The sequence below is a fragment of the Protopterus annectens genome, chromosome 8.part0 (assembly GCF_019279795.1).
Source record: "Protopterus annectens isolate FY-2018-M chromosome 8.part0, PAN1.0, whole genome shotgun sequence".
Classification (NCBI taxonomy): domain Eukaryota; kingdom Metazoa; phylum Chordata; order Ceratodontiformes; family Protopteridae; genus Protopterus; species Protopterus annectens.
The window spans coordinates 1,102,465,406-1,102,481,312 of record NC_056741.1 but is presented as its reverse complement, the minus strand read 5'-3'; the positions used below and the strand labels follow the sequence as shown (position 1 = coordinate 1,102,481,312).

General features: G+C 40.6%; 1 protein-coding gene across 2 annotated transcripts in view; it reads left to right on the top strand.

Annotated features, from left to right (window-relative positions):
- RFX5 (regulatory factor X5) overlaps positions 1-15,907 on the top strand; it is a 654,045-nt gene that overhangs the window by 159,020 nt on the left and 479,118 nt on the right. For both annotated transcript variants that reach the window (XM_044080629.1, XM_044080628.1), the window contains exon 3: positions 11,823-11,856. In XM_044080629.1, coding sequence (XP_043936564.1) covers positions 11,823-11,856 — 34 coding nt within the window. The remainder of the gene's footprint in view (positions 1-11,822; positions 11,857-15,907) is intronic.

The window sequence follows — 15,907 nt, the reverse complement described above, 5'->3', positions numbered from 1 at the left end:
GTGTGTAATTTATTAAGTACTGAGCTGTTTCTTTTATAGAAGGTTTAATGCTGGTAGCAGTCTGTGTGCTACATTAATTGCTACGGGAAGTTTGGACAAGTCCTAGACTTTATAAGCTTGTTTAAGTGCAGAAAAGAAGAGAAGTAGCAAGATCCAAGGGAAAATTTGAAGAGTAGACTTTCTGGCACTGGGAATAATTTTACCCTAGCTTAACGGTGCTGCGAGTCGCGCAAACCTGCACAAACACGTTTTTTAAGGCAGAAAGTTAAAAGGGATAGAATGCAGCTCAAAACGGCCAGTAAGGTACAATTTCAGAGCTGGAAACCACTCCTCTAATGGTAGGCTGCTCAGTGCTTACCATGCCCACTGATGAGCAAAAAGGCTTCCCTCTATCACAGAAAGGTCTGGGCAACTCAGAAACTCCAATACAGTCCTGAATTCAGCAGATCTGAATCTGGACTATTCTAGTAACAGAAAATGGTGGGAAAACGAGCAAGGAGATAGAATTTGGGTTTTTTTTCCCGTTTTTTTTTAGAAAAACAGTAAATAAATACAGTTAAATAAACAATAAATTCACTTTAAATACAGAGCAGGCTAGCACACAAGAGTGTGTGGCCAGCAAACAGTAAGTGCAGTTGAAATAAATGAATTAACTTTAACACTCAACATATCCAAAATTAGTCACTCTTGCAGTTTGCAAACAGTGAGCTTTTGATGCATTTTTTGAATGGTCTGAAGAAGCAACTTTGTGTTGTGAAAGCACTTACTTTCTATTTTTTATGTTCTTATTTCAATAAAATTATCTATTTTCTCACACAGTTGCTGATTTCTAAAATATTTATTTTACACCACTGGGTTGCGGTGCTATTTTTGTGTACATTTTCTGGAAGCATATAAAAATGTTGCATCTGTTGTCATCTACCCTTAAATGCCATAAAATGTGTTTTGCAATGATACCTTCCTCCACAGCTACTTTCAAAAAATCATCTAGCTCTGCTTTAGCTTTTTAGATAGGATCCAAATATAGCTTCAGATAAAACTTATGATCCGATGGCTGGGCAATGCCTCATCTCTGTAGTTTTGTTAATCAAGAATTACCAGTGTCCCGCCTTTATCAGCATTGGTAGTAACTATCTTCTTATTTTGAATCAAAAGTTTTAAAGTTATGTGTTCCTCAGTAGCCAGATATGGCTGCATACATTATGTTTAGTACTAAAATGTAAATCTTTTATTACTTAATGACTTTTCAAAACCAGTTATTTATTAATTAACCAGAGGTTAAAAATTAGCCTTAATTTGAACCTCTTATTGTTAAAGTTTAACTGTAAATTAAGTTTATGACAAAAAAGATTTAATATCCTATACAAAACATACTTCTGAAATAAAAGCTGAAGGTACAAAATTCAGTCCTTTTATTTAGCAATGAAATTTCGTGTTCAGATAAATGGTAATAGGAAATGTTATGAATATTATTGCATACTAAGGAAGGGAAGAGCCAAAACCTGTATATGTTAAATGAATATTGATGGAGGATCACATACATTTGCAACTAAAATATCAGATTGGACGGAGTGCTGCACAAGTGTGTAGTGAAAGTACCCATAATTATCCTCTGTTTTTGTATTTGTACTGTCTGTCCAGTACAAGATTTAAACATTATATCTGTGTTGCACTGCACCTGAGTATTAGTCAAAGCAGAATCTGTGGATATGTACAGGAATGTTTGAACAAATATAAACCTAGGGAGAGTTACTGACTGAATTCCAACCGTTTGAGACTACGAAGATCTGAGTAGTTTCTTTTTTTCAGTGATGCCCTACAGCAAATTTAACTACCTTATTGTATATCAGCTCAAACATATGGAGTATCAGAGATTGTAGGTAAATTAGAAGTGGTCAAAATACAGAACTGAATAGAGTAAGTATATTAGCAGTAGATAAATGAGAACCATGGGAGATAATGATTTGACTTTTTAGAGACTACCTAGTTTATGGTTAGTTTTGGCTTTATTTAAACATTGAATCATAACTGATTATCAGGGATGAGCCCAAACGTTTTTATTGAGATTATTTCCTCAGTAGTGACTTTTCCAGATAGAGTAAGATAAAACAGTGTTTTCATGGCATGAAGATACTGTAATTTCCCTTAGATAGGATAAGGCAGGATATTAATCTTAAATAACAATGATTTTGGCTTTTGCATAAAATAAAATCCCATACAAATCTTAACTGCAATAAATCTGATTTGTATTGAGAGTTGGCATTAACCATAGTGATTCTATTATGTGCAAGATGGATTGTATGGTCACTGATGTATTGGACTAGATTTTCATTTTTCTCACTGCTGCAGTAGCCCTTGGGCTATATGGACTGTTTTCTGCCTGGGAAACAACAACCAGCCAGCTAGAAAAAAAACTCTGCCCTCCACTCCTTCGTACTGATTGCTTGTTGGCTAATCCCCAGGAAGGAAATCAGCAGTTAGAGTGAAACCTTTTCAGAACTTTCTTGCTGTCTCGAGAAGAAGTATAGGTTGGACTTCTCAGGAGTAGCATCCAGCTAAGAACTTCATTTCTGACAGATGACTTCTCATTGGGGAGCACCTCAACTCAGCAGTTATTGCCCTTTTTGGAAGAATAGCAGTTTATCTGTTTTGAACTGAAAGTAGTATTTCCCCTTTGAGAAACACTGTATTTTTCACAGTATCGGAAATTTCCTGTCGGGGACCGCTATTTTTGACTTGTACTGTTTATTATGGTATTTGGGGCTAATTTTTTCGAAAACGTGTGCACTGCTTGTGTAAACTTTGAATTTTGTTGGACAGAAAGGTTCACAGAGGAATGGGTGGGAAATTGTTTGTGTCAGTGTAATGCTTATGCTCAATTTGTGACAGCCTTCCTGCCGTTTTGATTTTGTCAATGTACGTGCAAGTGCTTAAACAGTACTGACAGAAATTCTGTTCTGCTTTTATTTTTTATAACTGAAGGGATTGGGGAAAGTGTTGTGAGTGTAAGTGTGCTGCTTGTGAGCACTCGGTGACGATTTAGCTTTTGACATACTTTCTCCAGCAATGCTTACCACTTTGTGTTTCTTCTCTCGTTACAGCATGCATTCTCACTCTAGTCCAACTGGCTGTACTCCTGCAGTACCTATAAATAAAAAAAAATTACTTTCCAAGGAGTCCTTGCTTTTGTCTTGAACTCAGTGTACACCTCAGCCAGTAGTGAGTGAACCTGCAGTGGCCATCGATTTGTTCCTCAGATCACTTACTTAGTTCCTAAGCTTCCTTTCATCCAGCATGAACTGAGGGTCAGTCATGTCTATTCCAGTATTCTTTATGGGCATGGGAGAACCATCTTCTATGAGTCTGAGTCCAGTGGACACTCTGGGGGATTCATCTTGGGGTAGCTGGGGCAAGAGACCATTATACCAGGCAGACATCCGTCCTTAGAGTCAGTCTTCTACTGGAACTCCATTAAGAAAAATCAAAAAGTTAAACCTTGTTCTTCTGGTGAAGTTATTACTATTAAAAAACGAGTACCTTATCATAGCTAGGCAGGCATTACAGGTAGTAAATTTTGGTATGCAAATGCCTTTACAGATGGGTATTCCCTGTCAAAATTATTCCCGAGGAAACAGGCTCTGATGATTCTGATTTTGCCAGAGATGGGGCTTTTTTTCTTGTAGATTCTCAAGCCCAACTTTTGGATTCTGAGGAACACTTTAATTCTCATCCTCCTGTGGAAGAATTTTATTTTAATCAAACCATTGCCTGGATGAATTAAATATTTTTTGGGAATAAATAGATGTCCAGATTGAGTCTGTCCATATAGGACAAGGGTTTAAGGCCTAGGATCCTGTTTGTGTGGTACTTTTGTGGCCTCTCCATTTGTTGCAGGTGTTTAGTGAGGTATATGCCAAATGGGGCATTGTACTCAATGACTGGCCTAATGAGGGAAGAGTAGAGGGAGACAATGACCTCTTTCTTCCTGGATGCAAAACCCTTAGTAATGAGATGTGCCACATAGTTTCAGACCACAGTGGCAATGTGGTGGTCAAAAGAGAGGTTGCTGTCATCCTGTGTTCCTAGATCTCTTATAATGCCTTCTGTGTTCAGTGAACTACCATCGATGTGGTAATTCATGGGAACCGTTTTTTTTCCCAAAGAGGATGACTATGCGTTTTTTGGCATTGAGCTTAAGGCCATGGTTTTGACACTGGTCGTTGGTCTCATTGAGGCATTTCTGTAGGATGTCAACATCACTTGGGGAGTTAATAATAGCTGCCAACTTCCAGTCGTCTGCGAACTTTGTCATCCAGAGTTTCTTTGTGTTGGCCTGGATTTCAGAGAAGTAGATACCAAACAGGAGACGACCCAGGACCAGACCCTGTGGGACTCCACTCATGACTGGTCGGCAGTCTGACTTGGAGTCAGCTACTTTCACACTGTGAGTTCTAGCTGTGAGCCAGTTTGCAACCCACCTAATGACATAGGGGTTGATGCCTAGCTTAGTGAGTTTTTCTATGATTCCTGAGTGGGGAATGGTATTAAAGGCCTTGGCCAGATCAAGGTAGGCTGTATGAACCACCTTGCCCTCATCCACAGCTCTGGTGACTGGCTCAAAGAAGTTGACCAAGTTGAGCAGGCATGATCTACCCTTCACAAAACCAAAATGTGTAGAATCCAGAGTTTGGTGATTCCCTATATCTTTGTTTATTAGGTCCATGATGATGCGTTCCATAGCTTTGCATATCAGATTCGTCAGGCTAATGGGCCGATAGTTCCCAGGGTTTGTAGTCGCTCCTCCCTTGTGGAGAGGGTTGACTATAGCAGTGCGCCATTTGGTAGGGACAAAGCCTGAGGTGAGGCTGTGATTGAACAGAGCACACAGGTGAGGTGCCAGTTCACTCTGTAGTTCATGTAGAACACAGCCGAAGATATTGTCAGGTCCCATAGAAGCTGTATTCTTGGCCTTGGACAGTGCTGTTTTAACCTGTGCAGCAGTAACACTGGGTGCCTGGCAATCTACTGTAATTGGCCCTTTGGGAGGGAGGGGTAAAGTGGGCACTGAATCTGTCGGTCAGTATATTGACAATATCTGTTGGCTTGGTATAGGACGTACCATTGTGCAGTAACTCAGAGCAAGCCTGTGTATTGCCATGGAGATTCTTTACATAACTATAGAAGGCCTTGCGGGTGTCTTTACTATCTGCTGCAATTCTGTTTTCATAGTTAGCTTTAGAGGATTTGATGAGGGATCTCAACCTTTTGTTGAGGCTGATAAGGGAGTTTTTCCAGTCTTGGGACTTCACCTTATTCTGCATCAGTTTCCTCCTTCTATTGTAGAGTTTGTTTATGGCAGGGGACCACCAGATTGGCTTCCTTTTTTTGAGGAGAGCGTCTTGGTTCTATTGGGTATGGCGAGATCCATGCATTTGCGTACATGTTCGTATAGTGCATCAGTGTATGATTTGTTGGTCTTGCAACTATTCTCCATTTGCATGGGTGCCGTGAAGTTAGCCACCTCTGTTTTTAAGAGCCCAACGTTAGCTTTGGAGAAGTTTTTCATGGTGGTTACCTTTGTGGTGGTGGGGGGCTGTGGATTTCCAAGGTGATTAGTTTGTGGTCAGGTCTAACCAGGGAGGAGTTGACTATTGGTATAGAGCAACGGTCACCCATGTTCGTAATGACCAGGTCAAGGATGTTGCTACCTCTAGTGCGGGTAAGAACAAGCTGGTCCAGGGCATTGGAATTAATGAATTCCAGAAAGTGTTGGGCAAGTGTATTGGTACATGAGTAGATGTTAAGTTGTCTATCTCGCCTTTGTTCTTGCTGGTTGGGATCGGAGCCAATCCTCGGCTCCAACTTGGCCATCTTCTATAGCTCGAGAGCTGTTTACTGGCTCGAGGCTACCTCTTATCCCATGATGCCTAGCGATAGCTACCCAGATCTCGTTTGCCACTTCAGCTCGTATAAAGTTTTTCTTATAACTTTCTTACTCTAGAATTATATATATTTTTCAGTGTTTTATTGTTAACGTTAGTCTTGTTTTTTGTGATAGCTAGTGTTTAATTGTAGTATCCCATCCTTTCCTTGTAGAACTCGTTTAACTTAGAGAGTTCTCCCCCCCATCCACTTTTTGTCAGGTTAGCCGTTTAGGTTAGAGGATTTCCTTCTTCCTTTCTTTCATAGGCTAGCCGTTTACGTTAGAGGCTTTCCTATTAAAAAAAAAAAAAAAATCCTTTAGTTATAGTCTTGTAGTACAGTGTGTTTTTTGTGTAGACTGTATTTTGCTTTGGTAGCTGTTGTAGTATTTGTTGTTTCCTTCTTTCAGGATGTCAAAGGAATCCAAAGTGTCTGGATTCAAGAAGTGTGACTCATGCTGTCAGAAAATGTCTCTGACAGATGGGCACACTTCTTGCGTCTATTGTTTAGGTGCTGTGCACCTGCAGGACTCTTGTTCTATCTGCCATGCCTTTAGTCCAAGAGTCCTGTAGGAACGTAAGAATAAACTTATTCTTAGGGGTCTTTTAAAGCCCCAGGATTCACCGGCCAAGACCTCTCAGCCTGTGAAATCCCCTAAATCTACCAAGCCGTCGGCTCCAAGTTCGGAGCCATCCTCGGTTCAGACTCTACCTTCTACTTCGGTTCCGGCTGGCACTGATAAGACTATCTCCCTGTCGGCTCCATTAGAAACTTCGGAGCCTTCGCGGAGCCACAAGAGGCTGAGGCCCCTTCATTGGAATCGGTACATTCGGCTCCTCAGTCTCCCTTGCTTCAGAGCGAGCGCAGTCACATATCCTCTCACTCCTCTCAATCCTCCAGGCTGTCGGATCACGATGTGGAGAGAGTGGTCAGTAGGTTGCTAAAGTCTCAGGCACTTGCCAAGATGTTGTCCAGCCCTCCTCAACAGGTGTCGGCTCCGTCCACTTCTATCGATGTTCCTCCTCCGACTCCATTGAGTTCGGAGCCAGAGTTCGTTGGGGTTCAAGTAGTGGAACCGTCGGCTCCAATAACTCTATCTCCTTCGGTTCCGTCCTCAGCTCCGATCACCTCAGTGGTGCCGTCTGTCGAGGGATCTGGGCGCCGGGACTCCCTCATCGGCTCCGAGGGGGCAAGTGGCATCGGACCCTTGTCCAACCCCGTTCTCCCTCTCAGAGCTTCAGCGCAGGTGAGCTCGGCTCCTACATCGGCCTCGGAGCCATCTCCCTCGTTGTGCAGAAAGTTTCTGATTTCCTCAGAACCGGAGCTTTCTCTGCATCGTGGCAGAGATGCCTTCGATGTCATGAGGAGTCTGCTGGCCACTGAGTCAGCTCCACTGTCAGCCCCACTGGCTCTGTCCCCTGTAGTGCCTGTGTCAACCTCTGCTCCCTCCTCCAGACCCCAAGTGTAGGGAACCAGCGCTCCTGGGCACCCCAATGGGTGTTTCCTCTTCTTCCGAGGCCTCCCCTGATCATTCAGAGGAGCCCCCTCGTAAGAAGACGTGCAAGAGGAAGCCCATTGATTCCCCTGAGTTTGTCACTTCTGATGCAGACTTAGATGAATCGGAAGAGTCCCCGAGATCCCCCTCTGAAGATGTTTCCTTCTTGGACATCCTAGAAATGCTTAAGCAGAGGGGGAACTGGAATCCCCTAGCCCCTACCGAGGATGAGTCTGTATTTCTGGATGTGTTCAGTTCCCGACCTTCCACCTCCTGGGTTTCTCTGCCTTTCGATCCACTTATGGCAGTGGTGGCTCGAAAGGCTTAGTCAGCTCCGGATACAGTGGAACCAACTCCGAGGAGACCTGGCAAATTCATCACAGCACCTCGAGATAAGCAGTTCCTTACCAAAGGTGTTCCTGTTGATGCCATGGTGGTAGCAGCCACCTAAAAAAGAGTTAGCAGAGACCTCTTCATCGTCCATCCTCCTAACAAGGAGTCTAGGACCATGAACAGATACGGGAAGCGAATGTTCGCCTCAGCGACCTTTTCTATGTGGTCACTGAAATACTTAAGTCATTTTACCCGGCTTCAGAGGGATCTCCTTAAAGAGCTCAGAGATACCCTTCAAGATCCATCAGCTGAGGGGGCTCAAGCTAAAGTAGCTTCCCAGCTGGCGATGCTTAATTCTGTAGTTAACTCCTCCATGAGGCTCATTTCCTATGCAGCCGATGGTGCGAGTAGAGCTGCAGGTATGGGTGTGGCCCTTAGGAGGCATGCATGGATGCGGCTGTGTAATTTTGTGGAACGCTTTCAAGCGTCATTCACCAACACCCCCTTTGATGGTTCCTTTTTTTTTGGACCACAGGTGAAAGACACTTTGACTAGGTGTGAGCAAGAAGGCAAGACTCTCTGCCGTGGGAGTCCGTTTTTTCACTCCTTCTAGACCGTACCTCAAAGGTCAGAAGAATGGCAAAATGTGGTTCTGAAAATCCCAGGGAGCCTTGCCTGACACACGTAGCAATTTTTCCTCCAGGGGCAGAGGGTGAAACAATAACAAGAGATGCCGCCCTCATGGCAGAGGGGGTCTGCAGAACCAGGGCAACAAAGAATCTTTCTCTGATAAGCCCTTTCAGCATCCCTGAAGGATTGCCCGGCTGCTCACCTCTGGAGGCAGTCGGGGGAAGACTTTCACTGTACCCAAAAGACTGGCAAGATTTAACGTAAGACAGATGCGTATGATCCATTATATCCGGAGGTTACAAAATTCCCTTCTGTCAACCACCCTTACCGTCAAGGAAATCCCTTCCAGATGTTCCACCCAGTCTGAAGGACCAAGCAGTAATAGAAGTTTCAAAACTACTAGAAAAAAAAAAAAGTCATCCAGGAAGTCCCGGCAGACCAGCATGGATCCGGAACTTACTCAAGGTTCTTTTTGATACCAAAAAAGACAGGTGACTGGAGATCGATTCTGGATCTCAGCAGACTAAACAGGTCTGTACAAAGAACAAAGTTTCGTATGGTCACGCTACAGTCCATTCTACCCTTTCTGGATCAGGACAATTAGATGTGCTTGATAGATCTTCAGGACGCGTACTACCATATCAAGATGGACATGTGCTCCAGGAGATTTCTTCGCTTCCGGCTGGGAGCCAGTCATTACCAGTTCAGAGCTCTGCCCTTTGGTCTCACCACAGCCCCCAGGGTGTTCACCAAATGTATGGCAGTGGTCACGGCTCACCTGAGACATCGAGGATTCCAGGTGATTCCATATCTAGATGACTGGCTCCTCACTGCTACTACCAGGCATCAACTTCTTCAAGCCAGGGACTACACAATCACAATCTGCTCCCAGTTAGGTATTACAATAAACTTCTAAAAATCTGCCTTGTTGCCCTGTCAGTCTCTATCACCTAGATAGGTACAGACTTAGACACAGGACAGTCCAAGGCACTTGGCAGCCTCACGAGTTCCATCTGCACATAAACATCCTAGAAATGAGAGCCGTGCTCCTAGCATTGCAAGCCCTTCAGGACTCTCTTCCTTCTGGGATCATTGCAATTCAAACAGACAACATGTCAGTGGTGTGGTACATCAACAAGCAGGGTGGATCCAGGTCCTACCCCCTGTGTCGAGAAGCACTCAGACTGTGGCAGTGGGCAATTTCCTCCCAACGTTTTCTGATTGTGACTCACATCCCTGGGAGGTCCAATGTCATAGCGGACAGGCTCAGCAGGGCTATCCTCATGCCTCACGAGTGGTCTCTGAATCAGGAAGTTGCGGATCTTATCTTCCGCAAATGGGGACAGCCTTGTTGACCCAAATATAGACTGGCAGCTTTTCAATAGCAGCACCCCATTTAATTCCATAAACCTATATGGCTTTACATAGTTAATTGGATCAGTTACTAGACCTCACAATAGCACTGGTAGGCAATTGACCTTGGACTGGATTCTGTAGAGTTTAATATATACAGACCCATTGCAATCAACTTCCCTATCAGAAATATTTGAAAAAAATGTATTCATGCTCAGCTTCTATATCACTTAAATTCAAATAATCTGCTGTATGAAACTCTGCTTGGTTTCAGCTACACTACAGCACAACTGCAACCCTCCTCAACATCAGTAACACTATAAACCAGTGTTCCTAGACCTATCCAAAGCATTTGACGCTGTATCACATCAGCTTACTGAACTCTTTTCTCTCAGTTCTCCTTTACTTGGTTCCTTAATTATCTATCTGGAAGGCAGCAAGCAGTCAAATGGCAACAGGACCTTTCCACCTCTCTTCCATTTACTAAAGTTGTCCCTCAGGGCTCTTTACTAGGACCGCTTCTCTTCAATATTTTTATAAACAAGTTTTACACTGCCATACACTGAGTAAATATAGTACAATACGCAGATGATTTGACTTTAATATGTACAATATCCAGACTCCAAGAAATCACTCAAATTTCTTTCTCTTCAATTGAAACCTGAATAAAAAATTCAAACCTGCTTCTTAATCCCAATAAAAAAAAACTGATGCTCTTCATCCCAACATATTATCTCTGTCAAAAATATTTCTTGGTTACATTTGCAAATAGTATTAAAATTGAGGTAGTACCACATACTGAATTGCTGGGCATTGTAATAGATGGCAGTCTTAAATTTGATGAAAATAGTCTTCAGAGATTTAAAAAGACACAAAAACTGGGCTTTCTTTTTGGGGCAAAACAGTACCTTACAGATCAACCAAAAAAAACATAGCCCCATCATAGTTGCTTCCCACCCTCTTAAAGTCTTCACCTATCTTTACAAACATAAGCTCGACACTAAAGTTCAAACTGTCCTCCTGTTACAAAGTAGCTAAATTTGCTACCAGCACTGCACACCAAACCCCCCCACTGTCAAGCCTTAGGCCAGCTAAACTGACTAGAACATAACAACTACATAGAATGCTCACAGATAGTTATAGCATACAACCTGATGTATTATCCTGAAAAATGCTCTGCATTGAAAGTTATACTATTGCCGTACACCCCTACAAGGGACCTAGGTTCTGGTGAAAAATTTCTGCTAAGCACTAGTAAAGCAAATAATTCTTCCGCTGATTCACTATACTCTTGTTACATCTCTAAACTCTAGAGCAGCATCACTACACAAGTAAAAATGAGTAACAAACTCCCAAGTTATAAATTCCAGCTCAAGCAGTATCTTACCCAGTCCTGGTCATGCTCACATTCATCACTAGGGTGAGATCTCTAGTAAAAACATACATTTCTTATCACTATTTTTTATACTCCTGCACTTGAATCAGCATACCTTTCTTTATCCTCCCCTGTTAAGCACTACATTTCATCTTTCTGTTTTTCTAACTGCCCCCATCCATCGCTCTGCACCTTTCATGGACTCCTTGTACAACAAAGTAAGCTGTGCTGCGATCTGTCTCCTAAAATGGAATTGTGTCCTTGCAGGCCATTCCCTGCATAAATCTTTAATAAGTGAATGAATTATGTTATTGAGTTTCATGACCTTGGGCTAGATGGCTTAATTAGAATCAGGATCCTGTTAGTGTAGTGAAAAAAACAGAACTGTGTTGTGTGTGTATGTTTACTGGTATTAAAAGGTAACTGTTTTACTAGTTGCATTTGATCTGTCTGTTCCATGAATATGGTTCATATTCAGTTTGCTTCTGATCCTTGTATCAGTTCCTCTTTCCAAATACATATAGTTTATGCACAATTCTGAGTTGTAGTAATAGTAGGAGCAAGTTAGTATATCGTGAAAATGTGTACTCTCAGTGTATGCTGTATTGCAGGAAACTAAAATTACAATTGTTTTAGGTTGTGCTAGTTCTTCTCTAGAATTGCCAAATTTTGCTGCAGAATAAACATATTTTTTTTCATTTTATGTTTTCACAGAAAACATTTGCAGAGTAAAGTAGACAGCATCCTGGTAAGTTTGATTCCCCTTTCAGAAATATTTGCTTTAAAGTTATTTTATTTATATATTGTGTTGCAGCGCCAGGTGCCAGAAAAATATTTTTTTTTATCCTGTGCTGGGAAGGTTTGGGTGAGGTAACTTGAATGTATAATGTAGATAGATAGGAGAGTGTGGACAGTCTAAGAAGGACTTCAGCAGGCATGGCATATGAGAAGGGGGTCGGGAGGAATTCTAGTAATAGTTGACTTTGTCATGTGGAATGTCAGCTGCTCAGTAAGTTATAGTTGAAAAGACAAATGGCATTGAAACTTGTCTCCAGTCCGAGATTAGACAGGACAAGCCAGGAAATGTGCATGTTTCAAAAGGATGGCAAGAGGAGCGTGCATGTCATAATGTAGAACACATGGGCACCATTGACTTAGCAGGGGCAAATTACAGAAGGAACATAAGAAATGACACCAAGGGTGAGGTGCTGCTGGTTCCAAATGCTGTAAGAAATCTTGTACAGTGCCTGGCTCAGAAAAGTGAACTTATGAAAAGGGTTTGGATTAGGGATAACCGGGAGGAGTCCTAGATAAGAGAGAACACCTGTTCCATGGGTTGAGACTGAGAAGATGGCTGACATAGACTAAGCACTTCTTGCAGTTAGTGCTGGGCTTATTCTTAAAAGTGGAGCTATATTTTTAGTATTTGCAAACAAATTCTCATTTTGTGCTGCCTAGAATTGTTAAATTAGTGTTGTTTTACTGTTGAATATGTCCTGCTGCTAATTTATTTTAAACTTGCACCTTAAATAAGGTACAAGATACGAACACCTATACTAAGATTAATCATAAAACCTTCACTAAAATAGTTAGGAAGGTATATGATGATCTATATGACTTGTTAATGTGTAGACAGATTACACAGGAACTATATAATTACTTTTTAGTTGAGTTTCTGCTGATTCCCTATATCAAAGGCCTACCCAAGGTCCATAAAAATGTTTTTCCCCTTCCAATGCGACCCATAGTGGCAGGAGAAGGATGGGTGACCGAGAATATATCAGTTTATATAGAAACTATACTGGGACACTTGACAAGAAGTATATCTACTATTCTAAAAGATACATACCAGTTAATAGATGAATTAGATAGTTTATCAGCACAGGAATTACCTTCTTCCTGCATATTGGTAACCCTTGATGTCAAGAATTTATTTACTTCGATCCCAAATGATTATGGGATCGAAGCTATTGTGGACATCCTAAATTCAATAGATGGATTTAGTAATGAACAACAAATACTTATATGTACACTATTAGATACTGTGTTGTCTAATAGTGTTTTCATGTTTAATGATGCATTGTATGCACAAAAATGGGGTGTTGCCATGGGCACCCCATGTGCTAATTCTTATGCAAACCTTGTGATGCACTGCTGGGAGAAGACTTTCTTATTCAACAGTGCATTCTTTCCACACGTACTTCTCTATAGACGATTTGTGGATGATATACTACTTTTTTGGGGAGGTAGTATGGATATGCTTAAGGCCTTTATAGGTTATTTAGAGACAACTACAGATTTTTTAAGATTTACTTTGGAATTATCCTATACCAAGATTGATTTTCTGGATATAACCATTAATAAGGATTCACAGGGCCATATATCCACTTCTCTATATAGGAAGCCATGTTGGAAGAATGTATTGTTGCATTATAGCAGTATGCATCCCCGCTTTGTATTTTCAAACATTGTCAAAAGTCAATGCATAAGAATTACTAAAATTTGTAAGGATGATTTAGACATGTATGAACAACTGGACATTATGGAGAGACTGTTCATAGAAAGAGGGTACACCAGTGCTTTGGTGGGTAAAATCAAGGGATCGGTTTTAGATACATTGAGAAGTGATGGAGCCTGTACATGTGTGACCTCTACTGGAACTAGAAAAGTTTTTGATGGTTCTAGAATTGCATTTACAACCAGATATACTAATGATAACAAAAGAATAGTAGATATTATTAGAAGGAATTGGCATGTGCTTACCGTTGACCCCTGTATTACAAATATTATAGGAGAGTCACCTCTGTTTAGATATAGGAACAGTAAGAATCTTAAAAGGATATTATGCATAGAACACACTCACATAGAACAGGATGTGGTACATAGGAAACGGATGCAGTCCGGCACTTTTCCATGTAACAAATGCAAAATGTGTAATCTTATTATAAATGAGCAGCATTTTGTTCATCCTGCATTTGATTATGTATTTATACCTAGAGTTTATGCAACATGTGAAGATATAAACCTCATTTATTTAGCGACCTGTATGAAATGCACAGCCTTTTATGTAGGGATGACATCAAGGAAATTAAAAGATAGGCTGTATAATCATATGTATGACATTAGAAAGATGAATCAGCAGAGTGCATTAGCTAAACATATTGCAGTCTATACGGACTACTGTTTTAAATTCAGGGTATTACAGTTGGTCACTAGGAACAAGAGGGGTGGGGATAACATGAATTATTGAGTCAGTAGAGTTATGCTGGATTTTTAAACTACGAGCACATATGGAACCTGGTCTTAACCAGTTTGTTAGTATTAAACCCATACTTGCTGCTCACAGATAGTTAGTCAGTTAATAGAAATATTTGACTTTTATAAATTATTGTTATATGTAGAATTTTTATTATGAAATTTATATAATATGAATTATTCATATATCATATATATATATGGTTCTACCTGACATAGCCGAAACCACACAACACCGACAACCACATCACGACAGTCCATAAACAGTCCATAAACCCCTAACCTAACTCACTTAACCCACCCCTATCGCTCCCTAACCCTAACTCACTTAACCCACCCCTATCCCACAGACCACAGACCGTCAACACTTACCTGCCCGCACCCCCTAACGTCCGTCACTACGCATACTCACACAGCCTTTCCCCATGTCGGCATCGGCGTTGGTGTTGTCATCCGTCGGTCTTCTGCATTGTCGATGTTCTGCAGGTCTTCTGATCTTCTGGAGCTCGGTAGAACCATATATATATATATATATATATATATATATATATTCCACAGTTCCGTAAGTTATTATACATTTTATATATTTTTGTTTTATTTTATTATTTTGTTATTGAATGGATTGAGTCTATAATACTCATCCATTAATTTATTTGGGAGTATTATAGGTTACATGTACTCATTATGTATTATGATGTGTTTGTGAAGGAAAGATTATTGTATATTTATTTCTTCATTTATTTATTTATTTCTACATATATTTTTATATAAAAAGATTTTATCGATAACAGACATCATGATTAGCTTAAGCTAATCATGTTATTTGGCTAACTTTTAGATAGCTTTGCTGGCTTCAGTTCAGTGAATTTAATATAGCTTCACACTGAAGTGATGTAGCTAGGAATATTCAATGGATAAATGTATCACAATAGGTTAACCTTGTTTAATTAATTAGATAAATGTTTTTAATTGAATTATATGGAGTGTATATATTATCTGAAATCTAATTAGTTTGATGAAATCTGAAGAAGCATGCCCTGGCAGCAAGTGAAAGCACTCATTCTATGTATTTGGAATACATTTCGTTTATGCTTTATTTCGTGGTAGTCCTTTCCTGTTTCTTTCTGATACTCACCGTAAATAAGACATTTTTTTAAGCTGCATGAAGATTTGTTTCTTCACTTGAATTGTTGCAGCAATGTACTGCCCTGGAAATGGCAGATTCAGTGGAAATTCAAACCAGCAATACAAAAGAAAAAAATCCTCACCATTAAAAGAAGCTTGTTCTTAGCAGACTTGAACAAATGAAAAAGAAGTGATCTTCAATCCTAAGGCAAAGTCTCTGAACAAAAATTTTCTGTAGCTGTTCTGAAAAAAGTGCCACTGCCCTTAGATGATTCAGCTGAAAGAATATCTTCTCATTATTTCATCTGTTAGTTGTACTTTTTACAGCATTACAAAAAGAATTGAAGACTGTGAGTGGAGAATTTCAACACCTAAAGATAAGATATACACTATAGGGAAGATGATGTAGTTGGGGACCT